Here is a 20,063-nt window from a genome sequence, read left to right on the forward strand (position 1 = left end):
AGAAGACATCATTAAATAGTTTTGGCTGTGCATTCGAAATTTTAGATACCTGGTTAGATTTTTTAGTCCCATTGGTTGCTTTTTACATGGTTCTTATCATAAAATAATTTTCTAGAACATTTATTTTCTGAGTGAAGAAAGAAAAATGTAACTGGAAAAGTGAAAAGTTGAAAAAAGAACGATACCAATGATGCTGAACAAGTCAGCACGAAATAGCTGTTGGATTAGTTAATAAACATGAAAACGTCTTAATCAAAAAATAAACAGGAAAAAGTGTAAAAAGGCTGCCAGGTCTTTCTAGCACTCGCCTGTTCTTTAATAGTAGTAGTTTTAGTTTATCAAATGGAAGGCTATCGAATTGAAGTATTTGACATGTTCCACAACAGCCGTCGATCATCCATGAATTGAACAATGTCGTTGACAACTTCAAAGGTTGGAATAATAGAGTCTAATACGTTATCAAACAAAGGGAATTAAGATATCAACTTGTCCACAACAGCTGCTTCTCCTAAATAAGACTCCTTCAATTTGCATGTGTGCGTGCTCGCTTATATATAAACAAGCTTTCACTCCATCAGCAGCCTATCTCAAGAGCTTCATACAAACGAAACAAAGAACAAACATGGGACTTTTTGGAAGAAAATTCAAGGCATCAAGAGTTACAACACTGTCTAACCTTGCCATCTCAAGGATTGCCATTCTCAAAAATCAACACCAAGTTAGGTGCTCACTTACCCGTTCTGACGTTATCCAACTACTCCATCTTGGTCGCCAAGAAGATGCCCTTCATCGAGTAGGTTCTAATGATATACCCTACTCCCCCTTTCTTGCATGATGGTTTCTTCTCAAGGCTCAAGCAATTCAACTTCTCATCAATTTTACTTCACAGGTCGAACATGTTATCAAGGAACAGAACACACTAGATGCACTTGCAATGATGGAAATCTACTGCCATCTCCTAATCGAAAAAAGGGTGCTGATACAAACTAAAGGGTGAGTACTTCTCCTATCTTATCGAGATCTACAACTAGATTGGGCCTCTCTCGGATGGCTATCCACTACTAGAAGAATCCTACCTCCTTTTTTTACAATGCTTGACGATGTACCCGCCAATTTTTAAACAGGCAATGTCCTGAGGAGCTCGCAGAGGCAATCTCAAGCTTGATTTTTGCAGCTTCAAGATGGGGAGAATTCCCAGAGCTGCATGAACTTCGAGAGATTTTCACCTCGAGATATGGGAATGAATTTGCGGCTCAATGTGTTGAATTAAGAAATAATTGTAGCGTGCATCCTAAGGTAGGAGCTGAATGATGTGCACTTTATCCCCCTGCCCCTAAAATCTACAGGAGATTGACTTCTCAAACTAATCTGATCATGACATTTCTCCAGATGATACCCAAGCTATCGAAACGTCATACAGGATCAGGGAAAAGAAGGAATATGCTTCATGATATTGCGGCCCATTGTGGTGTCACTCTGTGTGCAGAGGATGAAGAAACTTCAGATATCATAATCGAAGTTAAGGTTAACAGCAAAGAGGAATGTTCTCAAGGTACTTTTTTTTAAAGAACTATTTTAATGGCAATCACTAATTATGATTGAAACTTCAAATGGCCTGAGATTTCTTACTATTATAGGTGAAGAGGGAGGCACAGAAGCAGCTTCAGTGATCATATTGGAGAAAAGTCAGATAGTATGAAATGCCTGTTGCTTCTCTATCAGCAGCACTACCAGCAAGAATTGTTTGGATCTATCCAAGCCTAATAAGAGCAAGGATTAAGGCATGGTTGACTGCCAAGCATCTTTGCAATCATGCAACCATACATTTTCAGTAGGGACAGAGTCGTGAAGAGATGCCACAGGGCCCAGAAAGAAAAAAGCAGCATCAGACAAGGTTCCTAGGGAAACATCAATAGAGCAGCTGCATGCGACAGAAGCTATTCAGGGATGAACTACTAGCTCCAATCATCTTATTCATTGGTGCTACATTGAGCACCTAGCTTTCTTCATATTATTTTTCTTAGGATCGGAACTTGCTTATCAGACAAGTTCCTAGGAAAGCATCAATAGAGCAGCTTCATGTGACAGAAGCTATTCAGGGATGAACTACTAGCTCCAATCATCTTATTCATTGGTGCTACATTGAGCACTTAGCTTTCATCATATTGTTGTTCTTAGGATCGGAACTTGCTTTTGGGGGGAGGGGGGGGGGGGAGATCGGAAGCTTTATGTTTAAACTAGATCATTTCTGCAGACAGACATACTTTAGATATAGATCAGTAAACAATCACATTCGTTCTGCAGACTTAGAGTTGAGATAATACCTTTATTACATTCTCATCTTTTGTTTGGCGCATCAGAATTGACGTCTAGTTATCCTTCTTAACATGAGAGTATTACACAATGATTACAATCAATTGGAACATAAGTGAATCAAATAGCAAGTTTTGGATAAAGAAAATGCAATTAGATTTTCTCCAATCAGATAAGTAACATCATGAAATTTTGAAAGATAGTTAAGTTTGTGAGAGCAGAGCGTCTATCGGAAAGAACCTCTCTACCTTTATAAGGTAGGGGTAAGGTCTGCGTACACACTACCCTCCCCAGACCCCACTTATGGGATTAGGGTTTGATGTTAGTTAAGTTTGTAAGAGTTCCTCAGATGGGGATCTCATGTAGGAAATAGATCATAATGAAATCCAAAAGAACAGAAGCAAGATTCACAATTAGATGTTTCACGCAAACAGTTTCTTCATTTAAGATCTAAGCAACATATTACAAGTACTTGGTGAATAGTGAATACAAGTTTAAGGCTCGCTGATTTTACTAATGTTGATTGTAAATAGAAGATGTAATTGCACCTAAAATGGCCAAGAGAAACTCTTCTTCCTTCCTTTTTGATGATTTTAAATTTTAAAACTGAATCAGTCAGTAATATTAATTGAAATAGAGCAAATTTCAGAAGTTCTGAAACAAGCATCGACCACATTCAGCTTACAAAACAACCAGTACAACTATAAAAGAACCCTATCACCAATAGGTGACCATACTACTTACACCAAAACAGAACCCTAATAAAAAGCAAAACAAAAAGTTACAGGAGGCAACAGGTAATCTTATCTGTTATCACTAATATAATCAGCAACAGCGGTTACAGCCAAATTTATAAATTAATATAAATTTATCCTTGTGTGTTTCATATTAATCTTCATGAAGTAGAATTAAAACCAGCAGTAACCACATAGGAAAAAAGAAATCATCTTGGGATTACAAAAACTCTGTAACATCATCAATTACAAGGTCTAAATTGCAATTCATAATATGAAAAGAATTGAGGAAATCTACAAGAATCAATTGCACACGATTGACTAACATTTTAAGTGATTTTTTTTAATAGGTACTAACCTTTTTAAGTGAAATAAGTTACAACAAACAGAATTATGACATTCAGTGGCAGCAAGATAAATCTTGTTCGATGACAGCTTACGCTAAATCACCACCACTCTGTTGCCACAAATTGATGATATCAGTGGCCTGGTTAAGGAGAATGATCATCTGCTTCTGGGATATCCAGGGCTTACTATCCAGCAAAACTTTAAGCTCCTCCCAAGCATCTTTTCTAGGCCAGAAATAATAAGGGCTCACAGGAACTGTACCATGACCAGGAATTACCTGGTCCAGCGCAATTCCAATGTTCTTGTCCATCCAAATAAACTTCAACACTATCCTAGGTTTCTCCATTGGCTTCACCATCACCCCGAGTTTATGTACATCCTACAGATTGTAACAGTTATAACAACAATACCAAGAGCAGCAAAATGAATCATACTAGATTATACTACTTATAAGATATATACATATATATTATACACACGCACACACAATGTGTGTGTTCACTCTGTCCCCTCAAAATTGGCACATTTTATAGTTAGAAAAAAGTTAATTTTCACATTCACATTTTGACATAGACATAAGCTGTTGAAGGTCCAACTGATTGCAAAAACAAATTGTTTGGTACAAGAATATATATGGTGATTTATGCAGACATAACTTTATGATTTCAAAGTCATCATCTTTTCGTCCATTCAAACAATGCCAAGCAATTTCAGATGAAGTATGTGTATCTAGAGAGAGAGAGAGAGAGAGAGAGAGAGACCTCTTTCTGAAGGAGAGCTGAGGGGGCAGAACCATCAGCTGAGGTTTCTTCCGCAAAAGCTACGGCACCGGCAGCTTTGGAAGCAAAAACGCCAAGATTTCTTTTGGGGTTCAAGGCAGAGATATGGAATGACGGAGAATATGAGCGGGGCTTGGGAAAGATGATATTTTTGGATGGAAAAAGATTGTGAGAAGAAAACGCACAGTGAGCCAAGTTTACTTTGGAATGTGTTGCTACTGATAACATCATCTTTAGTCTTGACCGCTTTTATCTGTTGATCAGTAAGTTTCAGACAGAGAGAAAGAGAGAGTGGAAACCTCTGGTTGAGACTTGGGAATTCTGGATAAGAGAGCTCAGTTTCCCTTCTACCACAATGACAACCTAAAGTACCTAACTGAAGCGCAATACTTTGCAATATTTCGATTTAGATTGTAGTCTTTTGAGAACTGCATTTTTGTTTCTCTTATAAAAAGAATTCGAATAGGCATGGCAAGTTAAATAAGAGGGTGTTCGGATTGGCTTAAAGTAGCTTATCAGCTAAAAAAACAAAAGTAATAAGTTGTTAATACCCAATTTGTCTTTTGGCTTATTTTTGTACTTTTTATACCAAAAAATAAATATTTTTGAGCATTTTTTATCATTGTCAAACACCACAAAAACTAAAAAAGTCCTTAAAAGCCAATAAATACTTAAAATAAGTCAATCCAAATACCCTCTAATACTAATATTATTATAAACTTTCTCCCTACAATTAGTGACGGCTATTAACATATTTCATCATCTGGATAATACCGTAAAAATAGCACGGACTAGCCAGTTTTCAGACTGGTAATTTAAAAATAGCCGACATTTGAAAAGTAATTGAAAAATAGCCACTATTTTACTGCAACACGGACCGGTCCAGCATAATATACTGGAGATTGACGCACTTGTGTATGAACTTCCAACATATTATGCTGGAAGTCCAACACGCGAAAAGTTCCAGTATAATATACTGGAGATTGGAGCACCTGCGTATGAACTTTCAGCATATTATGCTGAACCGGTATATTATACTGGAACTCCAGTATATTATACTAGAATATTTTCTGAATTTTGAACAGTGTTTACATTCAAATTTATCTTTACATGAAACATGGCTAACTTTCGATTCATTTTGAAACTGTAGCTATTTTTCAATTACCCCTTATAAATCTAGCTATTTTTGAATTTCTCCCGATAATACCTGTTACTCCCAAAAATTTCTCAACATCCAATAAGCGTGCGTTACAATTTAACTTGTAACCTTGACCACCCTATCTCTAAAGAAAATGATTGTTAATCACTCTCCAAACTATGCTTCATATATCTTCATTCTTAATCAAATAAAAGAATCTGTCAAGTAGTCTTAAGCTTGAAAATAGGAAGAGGAGAATGACCAAATAGTAGATCAATTATACAATTTAGCCAAATCCTCCTACATTTCTTATCATGCTAAAGAAATCAACCAAGCCAATTGAAAATATTGAGATACTTTCTATCGGTTCAATCTTATTTCTTTTATGCCTCTGGATTCCTGCCAGAGAAATACATCTTCAAAATCTCTTAATCTCACACAGACAAAATACTCATATCATAAATAATCTCCCCCAACATAAATGCTGCACCATACTGAGGTTTGCTCTCGATTTAGAGCTCCTATTGGAAACTCCATATTGAACTTATTCCAACAAGCAGATAAAAACCCTCTCCAAATTGATAAGAGACCTCATCCTTGGGAATAACTGACTTGTCTTACTAGTGACTGTTCTCTCAATAGGCCAGCTTCTTTCTGAGAACACTAGAAACAAATTTCACTAACGAATATGGTTTAAAAGAATCATGTAGAAATAAGATGACTGAGAAGGGCACGGTTTTTTGGCTAATCATCCCTAGATTTTAAGGTGAAACTGGAAAAAATACCAAGGAGTGCTCAAGACCATGCTTCAACATGATACTTGCCTGCCTTTTCCAATGCCCTAAGCCACCTTACTGCAGCTTCTTTTGGAACCCCGCCTTCTTTAGATACAATTTCTTCAAATGCCAACAGCACATCAGAAGGCATTTTGTTGGCAGAGCCTGCGACATACACAGCTGCACCCTCAGTTAATAGATTCCATATCTTAACGCTTTGTTCTCTCATTTTATGTTGCACGTAGATTTTCTGTGGTCGGTCTCTGGAAAAGGCAGCAAAAAAGCCTCCACCTTTTTCTTCAGAAAGGACTCCACCTTTTTGTGAATGAAACAACCAAAAATCTCGGTACAAAAAGTCATTTTCTTCATTTCTACAACCAAAGAAGAAAAGAAGGGGAGCAGTTGGACCCGATTGACTCTGCAGGGCTCTTTCCTCCACAAATCCACGAAAAGGTGCACATCCTGTGCCAGGTCCAACAACAATAACCGGAAGTGAAGGCGGAGGGGCAGGAAGAGAACCCTTTTGAAACCAAGCCGGTACGAGGACTCCTGTTTAGCATAATCCAAAAACCATCATCAGAGAGCTACAAGAGGTGCATGAGTAAATGAATGAGGCATTTTAATTATAAATTACTCCAAAAACCATACTTTTCTGAGGATCAACTCCAGCTAGCCATGATGAGCAAAGACCTGCACGCTTCCTCTTATAAGGTGTTGTCCATGACACAACACTAACTGTTAAATGTACTTGATTTGGATGAACTGAGTGAGAAGAAGAGATGGAAAAAGCCCTAGTTTTAAGTGGAGGTACCAACTGAACCAACCATTCAAATGGCATCTGAACGGATGGAAAATCCTCTAATACCTGCATTGCAATATGGAAAGTATAAAAATCAAACAACGAAAGAAAATGAGATATTAACAGTAGAAACAGTTTTTTCCGAAGAAGGTAACAGATAACAGCAGAAACGGTTTTACAGTTCATTTCCAAATTATCTCCTGTGAATCAATAACTTAACCATAAAACGGCATTATTAGTTAACCATAAAAAGGCATTATTGGTTAATAGAAGGATCATTCCATAGGAGAAGACCAGGGGCCTCCATAATTTCAAAAAGCAAAAAATTTAGAATTCTGTAGCTTGCTAAACGTAGTGTTGGTAACCTAACTAAGGTATCAAGCTTCTATTGCTTACAAGTAAAAGGACTAGTGCAAGATACTCACTTACAGATTTCACATTTATAGAGACTAGTTTTCTAATTTGACAATCAAGATGCTGTAATGTGAACGTATGACAGAGTTGGTGTTGGCTAACCAGTTTCACTTCCAAAAGAACTGGGCCAACTTCTTGCGTCTTAGTATGTCTTCTTAAACTATGGTACCTATACATTTCATGAAACAAAAATCTACCATAAGAGAAACCATATTATTGAAGAATCCAACAATAAAGGAAAATGTCAGTGACCACTCAAAGGCAACTTCATTAATCTATACAAAGAGTGGAAATATTTTCATCACCTCCAGTACAGTTCTCCGTTCCTTCTGATTGTACTCATAAAGATCATCTCTTCCTTCTGGAGAGGCAAAATATTGAAGCCTCTCCTTCTCATGTTCGGCAGTGGCAAAATAACTCATAACCTGAAGAAATGAACGATCCAAATGGCTTATTAAATTACTCTGATATGTGGTGATCATGCATAACGTGCTACTACACAAGCAGAACAAGGAAGATGAACACAACATGCATCAGTGAAGTACAGGCAAATAATAAAGACAACAGCAGAAAATATCAAATATACCATGTCATCGGATATTACTGTTTGAAAGACAAGAAATTCACACACTCCATTGTCTTACCTCAAAGAAATATCGTCTAGGGGAAGCTGATGCAACATCCATTGCCAGTTCCACAAAAGTTTTTAATCTTATGGGGACCTTCAATGTATTTCTCAAGTCATGACTTTGTCCATTTTCTTTATTATCTCTAGGCTCAACCTGAAAAAAAGTTCATATTAGTAATATAAGAATTCAAGAGTTGATACATGATAAATTTGCCCTTTCAATTGATGTAATAGCCAACACTGCAGATCCAAAGCTCACCACAAAGAAGGTATAAAAGAAAAGAGACAACAAATCTCAAATTCGACATTGTAAAACAGATTTGTATACATGTTCTCGTTAACTAAACCAAAGCAAATGAGCTTCAGGTACTTCAATGCTTTTACTAACAAGGCCTTGATTCTGGTGCTCAGGAACTTATCCTAGATGTTGAAGTAATCTACCGATTTTTTCGATATGATACCCATGCAAGAAGTACACCCCCCCCCCACCCACCCCCCCAAACCCCCCTTATATCAGCTCTCCTACAAGGGAGGTCTTGGTGGTGCCTCTGTTGTAACAGTTTTTGCTGCTGCTTACCTATCTATTTTTGATTTCTTCAACTTTAAAGAGGTTCCATCTCATGGGAGCCCAATAATGGTTCTTTCCCACTTGCTCCCTTGGTTACAGAACCCAACTTAGAGGTGGAGGGTCTTTACCACTAGGGTATCCCTCCCATCCTAAAGCTTTGCAATACTTGTACACTTCTCCTTCCAGAGACACTTAACAATTCAGAGTACTTTTCAATCCACATGATAATTTTTTTTATTAGGACAATAGACCCATATTAACATGGAAATGTAAACCATACGAATCATGTTCCACGGAAATTTTACACAATAATAACCTTCAAAGATGCATGAACACAAAATAATATCTAGGAGGAAGATTTGAAGATTAGCAGGGTCCTAGTGACAACAAGAGAGTCAACTGTCAAGAACGTAAGACAAGTACATACTCTGATGTATGATTCAGGGTTCAAATTACAGCGCTTTATGAAAGCATCAACTGCTGCAGCATCTTGCCCAGGGAGAATATGAACAACATCACCAACCTCATACTCAATAGACTGATATTACAAAGGAAATCATTAGATGTATTGTATAAAGTGAAGGAGTAAAAGAGATATAAGAATGTACAACTTGACTTACAGATGAAATAGCTTCAAGTTCAAAATGGCGGACATCTTTTCCACAATCAGCTTTACTTAATGGATCATTTTTACCCTACATCAATAGAGTTAATAAGAAAAACATGTCAATGCCTAGATCACAACCATCGCATTGACGAGAAGAATGATCTTACACCTCCAAGTAAGATCATAAAAGCAGCCTTTCTGAAAATGCACAATATACGCCAGTGCTTTGTAGAATAGAGGACTCATTTCAGAAACTGTTCTTCTAGTTATGATACATTCACATCTCATTTCTGTGGAAGCTTAGAGATGTTCAGTATATGTGCTACTTCTAGTGAGATACTATCAATTTGTCACATCACTTAACTTCCACTATCGACTTTCCTGGTTAAGGACACGAATAGATGCGTTTAAGTAATGAACTCCACTTTTGCTTGGTATAAACCACAAGTGGATCCACAACCGAACTCCCTGATTCAGAGGGAAGGAGTTCCTTAACTTTTGCAGGCAACAGCTCCATTGCATGCCCTGACACATAACAAAAGAAATGTAAATGGAGATCACCTACCATCTTTAAGAAGCAATCAGGTGGGTGCTTTCCAGAAAGTTTTCCTGGTAATATGAAGCGCGTGCTCTCAATCTGCATCTCAAGAAGTTTGAAATCTGCAAGTTTCAGATGTTTCGTCACTACTACATGTTGGAAGACAACTGGCAGAAAACCTTTCGGCCAACAAAACCATACAACAAAATATGAAAAGCACAAGGAACAATATTGAGATGCACTTGTGCATCAAAATGATATCAAGAAAATGATTTTCCAAAGCTCCATAGTGAAAGCATAAAGTAAAAATCTCAGGATAAACTTATGGGTGAGTTCTCTTCTGTATCAATCAAGGTTTTAGAGGGGGACATTGATCCTTACTTTTAGGGGTAAGTTTCTCTATAAATCCATGCATGTAAATGCTTTCATGCATTGATATTTTATTGACTATCAGCCAGAACTCTGAACCGACAATGACCTGAAGGAGAAAATGATGTTGATTGCTGAAGTCCAATTTAGCAAGTTACCTGGGATAGATGAGAATTGTAAAGCCCCTTCATCAACATCATGATATGTAATCTGTACTTTAGGTTGATCCATCAAACTCGTATTTGAAGTCATGCATTCTGGACCTTTAGGGAATAGTTTCGGATCTTTTTGGTACAATGCCTTCCACAAGGTGGACATCCAAGGATCCAGAGCACCTTCATACCTGCAAAAAGATTTTTTTTTATTAGAGCTTTTACTAGAACAACTGCTAATTAACAAGACACTCTTCAGGTGCCATGATAACCAACAGCATTATAAAGTACAAAATTCTTTGTTATGATAACCAAGTAATCCACTGTTTTCATCATCGAAACTCGGTGGATAATGGTCCTGCCCCTCTACCTCCTTCAACCTCCCTCATCCTTTAACCTGAAATTCCACTCGAGTATTTGCAGAATTTTAGAAGAGGCGAGGGAAGAGGTGTATTCAACATAAGTAGGTGAGCCTTGCCAAAGTAGTAAAGCTATTCTAGCCCTAAAGTAAAGAGGCTTCAACACATGTATTCCACCTCAATCACCTTGATGGCAAAACCTTCGGGATATATAAAACACCATTTCTTACAAAGCTAGGAAGATTCATGATCCTATAATTCTTTCAGATCTGTCTCCTGAAAAATTAGATAGAAGAAATTTAATGCTATCCAATCCCTATGGTTTGGACAAATAAATGGGCAAATAATCATCCTGCATATCAAATTGGATTCTCCTATTTAACAGCTTTAAAAGACGAAAACAACAGCATCTGGTGGATAAGATAGTTTGGACAGAAGGAAACATAAGGTGTTTTGAAGATAGTGCTAACTCAATCAAAAAGATCAAGTTTAATTGCATAATTTTGTTTTACTTTGGTGTAGAAAGGAATTTGTAAATGAGGCTGAATCACCGTTAGCATTCATGGAATTGGAATCCCTACAGAAATATAAGGGAATACTTTTGCTTTTTGCTATACCAGTACAGAAGTGTCGCACCATCTTAGTGCCGTACACTATCAACAAAATCCATACTTTTTATTTTTGATAACCGTAGTGTCCGGGCCAGCCTACGTGCACCTCACCGACTAAATGAATCAACTATTCCTCTACAAGATTAAACCATAACATTACCCTGAAGGGTGCTGATCATCTCCAAGACCTCTTTCCACAATTGCTGTAGCACCAAGATCTGAAAGTCTTTTGTCAAGTTTCTTTGCAACAAACTGCAGAAATAAAATTCATACATCAACATTGAAAGATGGAATACATAATTACATAAAGCTAATATATTCTCTAGATTAAATATTTGGTTGGACGACAAAGCAAACGACAAGCAAAAAATCATCTAGAAACACATAAAGTACAGAAATTGACCCGTCTTTGCAATAAAGGGACTAAACATATCTTATGGAAAGACAAAGTTGAAAAGCAATTCCTAATAATGAACTGATAAGCCTAAAACCCCAACAAGAAATGCATAGACCAGAATTATATTTAAGAAAAAGCTGGAGTAGTAAAAGCTTAGGGACATCAAGATCCTCTGGTGGACTTGAAACAGTTGATTTTTTTCTTTTTTGGATCATAGTGAGTTGCTTTCAGAGAATCTTATGCTTAAGTGGCAGTGAAACTATGAAATAGAATTTATTAGGTAGAGTCAGCGCATACATTATACTTCTGGTAGCTGGAATCACCCAAACCAAACACAGCATAGCTGACACTGGCAAGCCAATTCTGGGTTAGATTCCTTTGCAAGAGAAACTTCCAAAACACCTACAAGCAAGTTAATAAAACGAACAAAAAAGGTTAAAATATGTACACATATGTCTATAGATAAACACAGGAGAAGCTTAAAAGAGATACTGACAAACAAACCTTAATAGAATCAGGGTTGTCCCCTTGACCTGTAGTTGACACCACAAATATTACAATTTCCTGCTCCGGCAGACAACTCTAACAAAAATTATTAACAACTAGTCACACATAAGTCATTAATCACAATCTATAAGCTCAAATAAGAAAACGAAAAAAAAAAAAACATGAACTTGGCATTGGGTCCGGTAGATTGACAGTCAGCTAAAAATAATCTAAGAAAATAACAACTATTACAAAACTGAATTTTAACTAGTTTAAGATTGAGGCGTAATAGTTTAGGGTAAAGGAGAAGTTACAGGGTCAAAATCGTCAATGGAGAGCAAAGAGACGGGGCATCCTCTGCGTTCAGCTTCACGGCCAACACGCTCAGCGGCGTCTATGGCATTACCTGTCTGAGATGCATATAAAAACAATATCTTCTTTGGCTTCTCCTCCATCCCCATTGATTTGGTTACTGCTATTGAAGAGATAAAAATGGAGTCTTTGTAAATTGTAAATTAAAGGAAGTCAAGTCACAAGTGTCATGCGCATGGGCGTGGAGGCTATTGGGCTAACGAAACGACAGCGTTCTAGAGCGATGTGCACCAGTAGCCACTTTTAAGGCTGCTGTTAAAATTATAACCGACGTTTATAGAATATTTAAATTTTAGCCATTCCGTTGCTCCCTTCTTCTATTGCGCTTCTTCCTATTCTTCTTCTTCTTCTATTGCGTTAAAATCACTTGAATGATTCCTGCTATGACTCTTTGTGTTTTTAATAATTTTTTCCTAAGTTTTAATTATTAAAGTTATCGTGATTGTCCTTTAATTAACCTGATGGCGTAAAGACTTTTATGCTTTGATAATGCAAACTGAAAGTGCTTGGTAAGAAATCGGTTTGCTCTTCTCAACAAAAGTCGATTTTTTTTTTGTGACTCCCACTTTCCATCTGTCAAAATCATCAAACCAATTCATCTTCCTTCAAGTTTCTTTCAAAAAAGGCATACGAATCCAGCTTCAATGATCCTTCTTCATGAAAAACAAAAGATCCCTTTCCGGACCAAATAGATACAACATACAGAATTAGAAATGACGCAAATAAAAAACTCAGTTACTAAAAGTTTGTTCTTTGATTACCATTACCACCTCTTAAATTCGGACATTTTGCTTCAAAGTTCAAAGTAATAAAGGAAATTACTCATGGCAAATAATGACACGCATGCCCTTTATTATTCTTATAGCCTATTAGTTCTTCGATTCACTAAGCATTAGGAAAGTTGCGCATATTATTGCGTCAACTTTAAGACAATGTTTTATATACATATGAACACTTCTTCTGAAGTCTTCCTCTTTAAAGTTCTGCATTTTAAATATTTTATCATATTTTGTTCTTATTAGAATGCTTGGTTAAGTTGATTAATACTTATACAACTAATGATGCATATATAACTCATTATGTAGACATGAGGACACACCATCTTCTCCTTGATTTAAAGGCAATATAGTAAAAAATGTACCTCAGTTATGTTCTTTATTTAAGACCTTTTTCATATATACTTTTTTCTTGACTTATATTATCCAATATGTATGACTTATAAACATTGAACAATTTCATCAAAGGTATTATCGAGGTCAATATATGAACTTAGCTTATAAAAGGACTTGATCCTGGAAAATGTGATTTGGTTTTACACATTGAAAGGCCAGCTTCTTAGTAGGCTACCGGAAAATAAAAACTACTGCAAATAAGACATGCTAAATAGCTAAGGAGCAACATAATTTTCGGGTGGACGGACAATTTTTTTTATATATTTCTGAACACTTATCAAATCATATGTTATAATAACTTTGAACTGTAAAATTTTTTCAAGATTAATCTTTTCAATTGATGAATCTTTGAATGTTATCACCAAAAGATAAATGGGTATGTATTAATTTTCATTTCAAATATTTTCTTTTTTGTTTCTGTATCGTTGTTGTTGCTATTTTATTAATAAATTTTTTGGCTTTCTTATTCACTTTGATTTAACTTCCTACTTTCAATGGGAAATGCCAGAGTTCATATTATTTTCTTGTGCTTATTACAGAAAAAAGGAAACTGAAAAGCACTCTACCATTTTCAGCTTTTTTTGGGACAAATAGGATCTGCAATAGAATTAGTTCATAGATTATAGTAGTAATTTTTTTTTTATATGTATTGTCACTTCTAAAATCTGACTTAAAATAACATACAACTCTCTCATACATATAAAGTTGAACTTTCCAAAAGCAGAAACTATTAAGTCGAACGTGAAGAAAGAGTTCCTCATATGTAATAAATGGTGAGTGACACTATCATCGATTTACTATATTTGTAATTGTGTTATTAGAACTTACTTTATCATAATTTATTCTTATTAGAATGTTTGGTTAAGTTGATTAATAATTATACAACTATTGATGCATATGTAACTCAGACATGACAACACATCATCTTCTCACTGATTTGAACAAAATCTTTATATTGCGAGGTTAGTACCTCAGACTGTCCTTTATCATACTTAGGCCCCAATATTAGCCCCAACGAAATTCACGCTCAGCGGCGTCTATGGCATTACCTGTCTGAGATGCATATAAAAACAATATCTTCTTTGGCTTCTCCTCCATCCCCATTGATTTGGTTACTGCTATTGAAGAGATAAAAATGGAGTCTTTGTAAATTGTAAATTAAAGGAAGTCAAGTCACAAGTGTCATGCGCATGGGCGTGGAGGCTATTGGGCTAACGAAACGACATCGTTCTAGAGCGAAGTGCACCAGTAGCCACTTTTAGGGCTGCTGTTAAAATTATAACCGACGTTTATAGAATATTTAAATTTTAGCCATTCTGTTGCTCCCTTCTTCTATTGCGCTTCTTCCTATTCTTCTTCTTCTTCTTGTTCTTCTTCTGTTACATCTCAAAGGCCATATTTTCAGATAAATTCAATACTTCAGTTTCTCTTGGAAATGCTGCAATCATGCTTCGTGTTTGTCTTAGTCGTGAGTTAGTATACTGTATATGTAAACTATGCGAAATTGTACACATTTGCCCATCGTTAAAAGGTGGACTCAGTCTTATTCTTATCGTGTATAAGTTGGGTCGCATATGCCTTTTTTTAACAAACATCACTAATAAAATATTTAGCACCAGATTTTGACACGTGTCATAATTTGGTGCATTCCATCTATACCATAATTTTAAATAATAAATCAATCCGACCCATCACTTTTATTTTATTAAACTGACCCGACCCAGTCTTCTTTTTAATAGACCCTAATCTTATTTTATTAACCCACTCTTTCACCTCTCTTTCTTCTCTCAGTTTCTGCTCAGCCGATCACACCACAAAGCTGGACCTCTAGGGTTTCCTTTTTAGAGACAATTCGAAGGTTGGATGCTTTTTCAAGGTATGTTATCTTTTTGTCTTATTTTCTTTTTTCTATTTGTGGATCAGAGTTTGTTTGTTAGTGTTTTATATGTGGGGTTAAGGTTTCTTGTCTTATAATGGGGCTGTTGTTTATTGATATATATTTTGTACTTTATCTACTAAAGAATACAATAAAGTGAATAATGTGTTGTAATTGATGATTTTGTTGTCTTGTTGTGGTCCTGCATTGAAGCTGTTTGTTTTTAGGTTTTTTTTACTCGAACTTGTATATTGCTTATGGCTTTCTACTTACGGTTGTGGACCCCCACTTGTCCCTCTTTTATACCTTTGCATGTGATACAAACTGAAGATGATTACTAAAGTGGACCTGGTATTTTATTATGGGAGTAATTGGGTATTTTCACCTGAAATAGTGTATGATCAGAAGCATATGTACACTTTGTCTGGTTATGATTCTTGCCTTGTCAACTATAAAAGTCTGTGTGAAAATTTACCACACAGACTTTTAGTGACTGGACCTTCGGAGAGGTACTACCTGGTAATTAACGGATGATGATGGTGTGAGGACTCTTCAGTACTTATTCTCTAAAGAGTTCAATGTGATTAACTTTTTTACTGTGGATGAGTTTGAAGCTAGGGTGTTTTCTCAAAATATTATTCATCATAAAGAACTATATTTTGTAGACATTGATGTAACCTCTCAATGTGAAAGTAGTTTGGGTGGTGGTATTTTTGATGATTCGGAAGGTTCTGAATATGATTATTCAGAACTTGAAGCTATTAGTCTAGAAAAAAGAGGGTTGTAACTGATAGGTTATAACATTTTAAGGAGTTAGAGTTATGTATGATATTTAAGGATATTGAATAAGCTAGAAGGACAGTAAACTTCTATGCATTAGCTAATAGAAGAGGGTTGCATGTGATCAAAACTGATTCAACTAGTGCTAACTATAAGTGTACTACTGGTTGTCCATTTAGATATTATATTTCACAGGATGGCAATAGTGATAGCTATCAAATGAAGACATGGAAAGATGCCTATACATATAATCCTTGCTTCAAAAATCCTAGGGCTGATCAGAATACTTTAGCATACCTATTTAAGAGAAAAATATAGTATAATCCTCAATATAGCCTGAAGAAAATGAAAGATGATTTAGAGACTGAATTTGAATTTAATGTGTCAATGTCTAAGCTTAAAAGGGCCAAGAATTTGACACTTAAAGAAGTTATGGGGCAGTTTTGTTGATAACTACAAGAAATTTGAGGCCTATGGACAAGAACTTAGACAATCTAATCCTGGTACTGATGTTATAATTAATATTTCTAAAGATGCTCTTGAAGAAGGGAAAAGAAAGTTCTTAAAGATGTATATATGCTTCAATGCATTGAAGATGGGTTGGAAAGATGGCTTGAGACCACTTATTGGGCTGGATGGTACTTCTTAAAGGGAGATATAAGGGCCAGTTGCTAGTGGTTATTGGTCAAGATAATATGAATCATTTTTACCCACTTGCATGGGTTGTGGTAAGAAAAATTCTAGAACTTGGGGATGATTTATTGAGCTTCTGAAGCTTTCTTTGAAGCTAAATGATGGTCATGGAGTTACTTTCATCTTAGATATGCAAAAGGTATTACTTTCATCTTTTATTTATTTTTTTTTCAATTCTGTCCAGTTTTCTTTCTCACATTTATGTTTCTTTTGTCAATAGGGTTTACTTGATGCTGTGAAGAATGTACTTCCTAATGCTCACCACAGTTTTTGTGTGAGACATATTGAAGCTAATTGATAGAAAAATGGAGAAGTGGACAGATGGAGAAACTTTTATGGTGGAGTGCTTGGAGCACTTATGAAGAAGATTTCAATGATCAACTTACCAAGCTGGGTGAGATATCTGATGATGGTGCTGCTGCTAAAGACCTATTACATTATTATCACGACCCAAAATTTCACCACAGGCGTTGTGATGGTACTTAGTCTCTAAGACTAGGTAAGCTGATTACAATTACATTTCGAACCATTTTTTTAAATAGATAATTTAATACAAGTGTCGAAACCAAATGCGGAAAACAAATATAACCACCTCCCAAGACTGGTAATACTGAGTCACGAACCCTAACTGAATACATGCAATGATCTCAAGGATCATATATAATACTGTTCGAATAAGAGTTGACAGTACAATAAGATGGAAAGACTCCAAGGGACTGCGACGACAAACAGCTCTACCTTGAATCCTTACGATCAACACACTAACTCTGCCCGAGTCTGATATCTCCAATACCTGACTCTGCACAAAAATATGCAGTAGTGTAGTATGAGTACACCATAGTCGGTACCCAGTAAGTATCAAGACTAACCTCGGTAGAGTAGTGATGAGGTACGTCAAGACACTCACTAGTCAAATAACCTGTGCAATATAGCAGTATACAATAGTACTAGAAAATAACTAGCAATGATAGCAACAAAAATCAACCAGTGATATAAACAATAAGGCAATAAGAACACCATAATTATTGCTCAAACGAATAAGGAACACAAGTACAAATAATTAATCAAGTCCTTCAAATATAAATCTTTCACATATAATTCTTTCAGATAAATATCTTTCGAATATACTTCTTTCAAATAAATATCTTTCGAATATACTTCTTTCAAATAAATATCTTTCGAATATAATTCTTTCAAATAAATATCTTTCGAATAAAATTCTTTAAAATAAAGTCACTCCGTGACACCTCATTTCATAATCATAAAGCATAGGTCTCACTCCACTTTCATATTTTCGTAACACGGGTCTCAGCCCACTTTCATATTTCCACGGCACCTCGTGCCCATATTTATATCACAACCGCACGGATAACTCACGTGCCATTAAATATCAATATATAAGATTCGCACGGACAACTCACGTGCCAATAATAAAATCATCATTTACTCACGGCAACTCGTGCCCGCATCTCATTTCACAACTGCACGGATAACTCACGTGTCAATATCATAATCATTATATACCCAAGGCACCTCGTGCCTACATTTCATATCACAACCGCACGGACAACTCACGTGCCAATAACATATTCCGCCCAGCAATAGCCACAGGCTCACAATTTCAACATGTATCACACTATTATCAAATTTACTAAATTAACAAAATAAGTTGCACAAGATATAAAAGCAATCACACGAAAATCACAACATCACGTGAAAATTACCATCACATTAACCCCACATCATCACATAACATCCCTGACAATAGCCATCATTATCTCTCCTATAGCCACCCTTATCACTCCTATAATAGCCTCCCTTATCCCGCCACCCTCATCTCTCCTATATCCACTCTTATCACTCCTATAATAGCCTCCCTTATCCCTTCGCCCTGACAATATCAATAGCCACCCTTATCGCTCTTATAGCCACCCTTATCACTCCTATAATAGCCTCCCTTATCTATCCATTTAATAGCCTCCCTTATCACTCCGCCCGGATAATATTTCAACACATATAACAACAGTGAAATGCCACCCTTATGCCCGCATAATATCAACAGTGGGATGCCACCCTTATACGACGTATAACAGTAACCCAAATCACACAAAAATTCACACAGAATATTATCACAACAACACAACGTAATCAACTCGTATTTAAAAATTGCCCGTAGGCCACAACCTTTCCAAAGATACAACGGAATCAATTAATTTCACAACAGATATCCCACGACTCAACATAATGTATATAAAATCTCAAAAACAATAACAAGGATAGAAAAGTAACTCAGCAAGAACAACGCTTTCTTTAATCCAAATTTTTGATAAATATATTAATGCCTCTTAAACTTATTCAATTAATTATTTACAGATGAAAAATCCATAATGTAATTAATTCCAGGAAATGTCAACTCAACAAGTACACGAAATTCACATAAAAATCAAAGTAGCAATCATACCAAATTATCATATAAAACAAATTCGACAAACAAAGAACGAAACATGACAAATAAGGATTAATAAGTGCCAGCAATTTCAAATTTAATACTTAAAAATGCCTACGACTTTAAACCAATAAAATTTGCACATATAAGTTCGAGTACGTACTCGTCACCTCGCGTACACGGCTTTCACATTATACAAATGGTACATACGACTCAATGCGTAAGGGGTAATTCCCCCACTCAAGGTTAGGCAGGATACTTACCTTTTTGAAGTTAGGCCGATATTCCAAAATAACCTTCTTGCGTGAAATGAACTCCGGACGGCTCAAATCTAGCCAAGTTATTTACATAACTTCATTAAAATTTATTGAAAATAATTCTGGATAATATAACTTCGACTTAAAATTTAACATAATAAAGTCAACCCGAAAGTCAACGCGGGGTTCGCCTCTCGGAACCCGACAGAATTTTCACGAAATCCGAACACCCATTCTGATACGAGTTCAACCATACCAATTTTATTAAATTGCGATAACGAATCGACCTCCAAGTCCTCAATTTAAGGTATAAAAAATTTCTACCAAATTCACTAATTTCATGATTCATGTATTTTAACAAAAATTGAGTTAGGAATTCTTACCCCAATGTGTTCCTTGAAAAACTCACGAAAAATTGCCTCACTTGAGCTTTCTTCATCCAAAAATGGAA

The 20,063-nt window shown here is 36.0% G+C and overlaps 3 protein-coding genes across 3 annotated transcripts; 1 reads left to right on the forward strand and 2 right to left on the reverse strand.

The window, feature by feature from the left end:
• Nucleotides 1-102: 102 nt before the first annotated feature.
• Nucleotides 103-2,033, forward strand: LOC107796486 (uncharacterized). Its single transcript, XM_016619272.2, has 5 exons — nucleotides 103-793; nucleotides 890-993; nucleotides 1,125-1,296; nucleotides 1,390-1,552; nucleotides 1,638-2,033. Exons 1-5 carry the CDS (start codon nucleotides 533-535, stop codon nucleotides 1,697-1,699), a joined length of 762 nt encoding a protein of 253 aa, XP_016474758.1. The 5' UTR covers nucleotides 103-532; the 3' UTR covers nucleotides 1,700-2,033.
• Nucleotides 2,034-3,244: 1,211 nt separating this feature from the next.
• Nucleotides 3,245-4,623, reverse strand: LOC107796488 (small ribosomal subunit protein cS23). Its single transcript, XM_016619274.2, has 2 exons — nucleotides 4,157-4,623; nucleotides 3,245-3,774 (listed from the first exon to the last, which is right to left on the reverse strand). The coding sequence occupies exons 1-2, from the start codon at nucleotides 4,403-4,405 to the stop codon at nucleotides 3,484-3,486; spliced, it is 540 nt and encodes a 179-aa protein (XP_016474760.1). The 5' UTR covers nucleotides 4,406-4,623; the 3' UTR covers nucleotides 3,245-3,483.
• A 935-nt stretch (nucleotides 4,624-5,558) lies between these two features.
• LOC107796485 (NADPH-dependent diflavin oxidoreductase 1-like) lies at nucleotides 5,559-12,604 on the reverse strand. Its single transcript, XM_016619268.2, has 12 exons — nucleotides 12,331-12,604; nucleotides 12,035-12,112; nucleotides 11,828-11,932; nucleotides 11,294-11,385; nucleotides 10,170-10,354; nucleotides 9,670-9,764; nucleotides 9,118-9,192; nucleotides 8,925-9,035; nucleotides 7,946-8,083; nucleotides 7,607-7,726; nucleotides 6,737-6,953; nucleotides 5,559-6,637 (listed from the first exon to the last, which is right to left on the reverse strand). The coding sequence occupies exons 1-12, from the start codon at nucleotides 12,475-12,477 to the stop codon at nucleotides 6,108-6,110; spliced, it is 1,893 nt and encodes a 630-aa protein (XP_016474754.1). The 5' UTR covers nucleotides 12,478-12,604; the 3' UTR covers nucleotides 5,559-6,107.
• Between the last annotated feature and the right edge of the window lie 7,459 nt (nucleotides 12,605-20,063).

This window comes from Nicotiana tabacum, chromosome 17 (genome assembly GCF_000715075.1).
Source record: "Nicotiana tabacum cultivar K326 chromosome 17, ASM71507v2, whole genome shotgun sequence".
NCBI lineage: Eukaryota > Viridiplantae > Streptophyta > Magnoliopsida > Solanales > Solanaceae > Nicotiana > Nicotiana tabacum.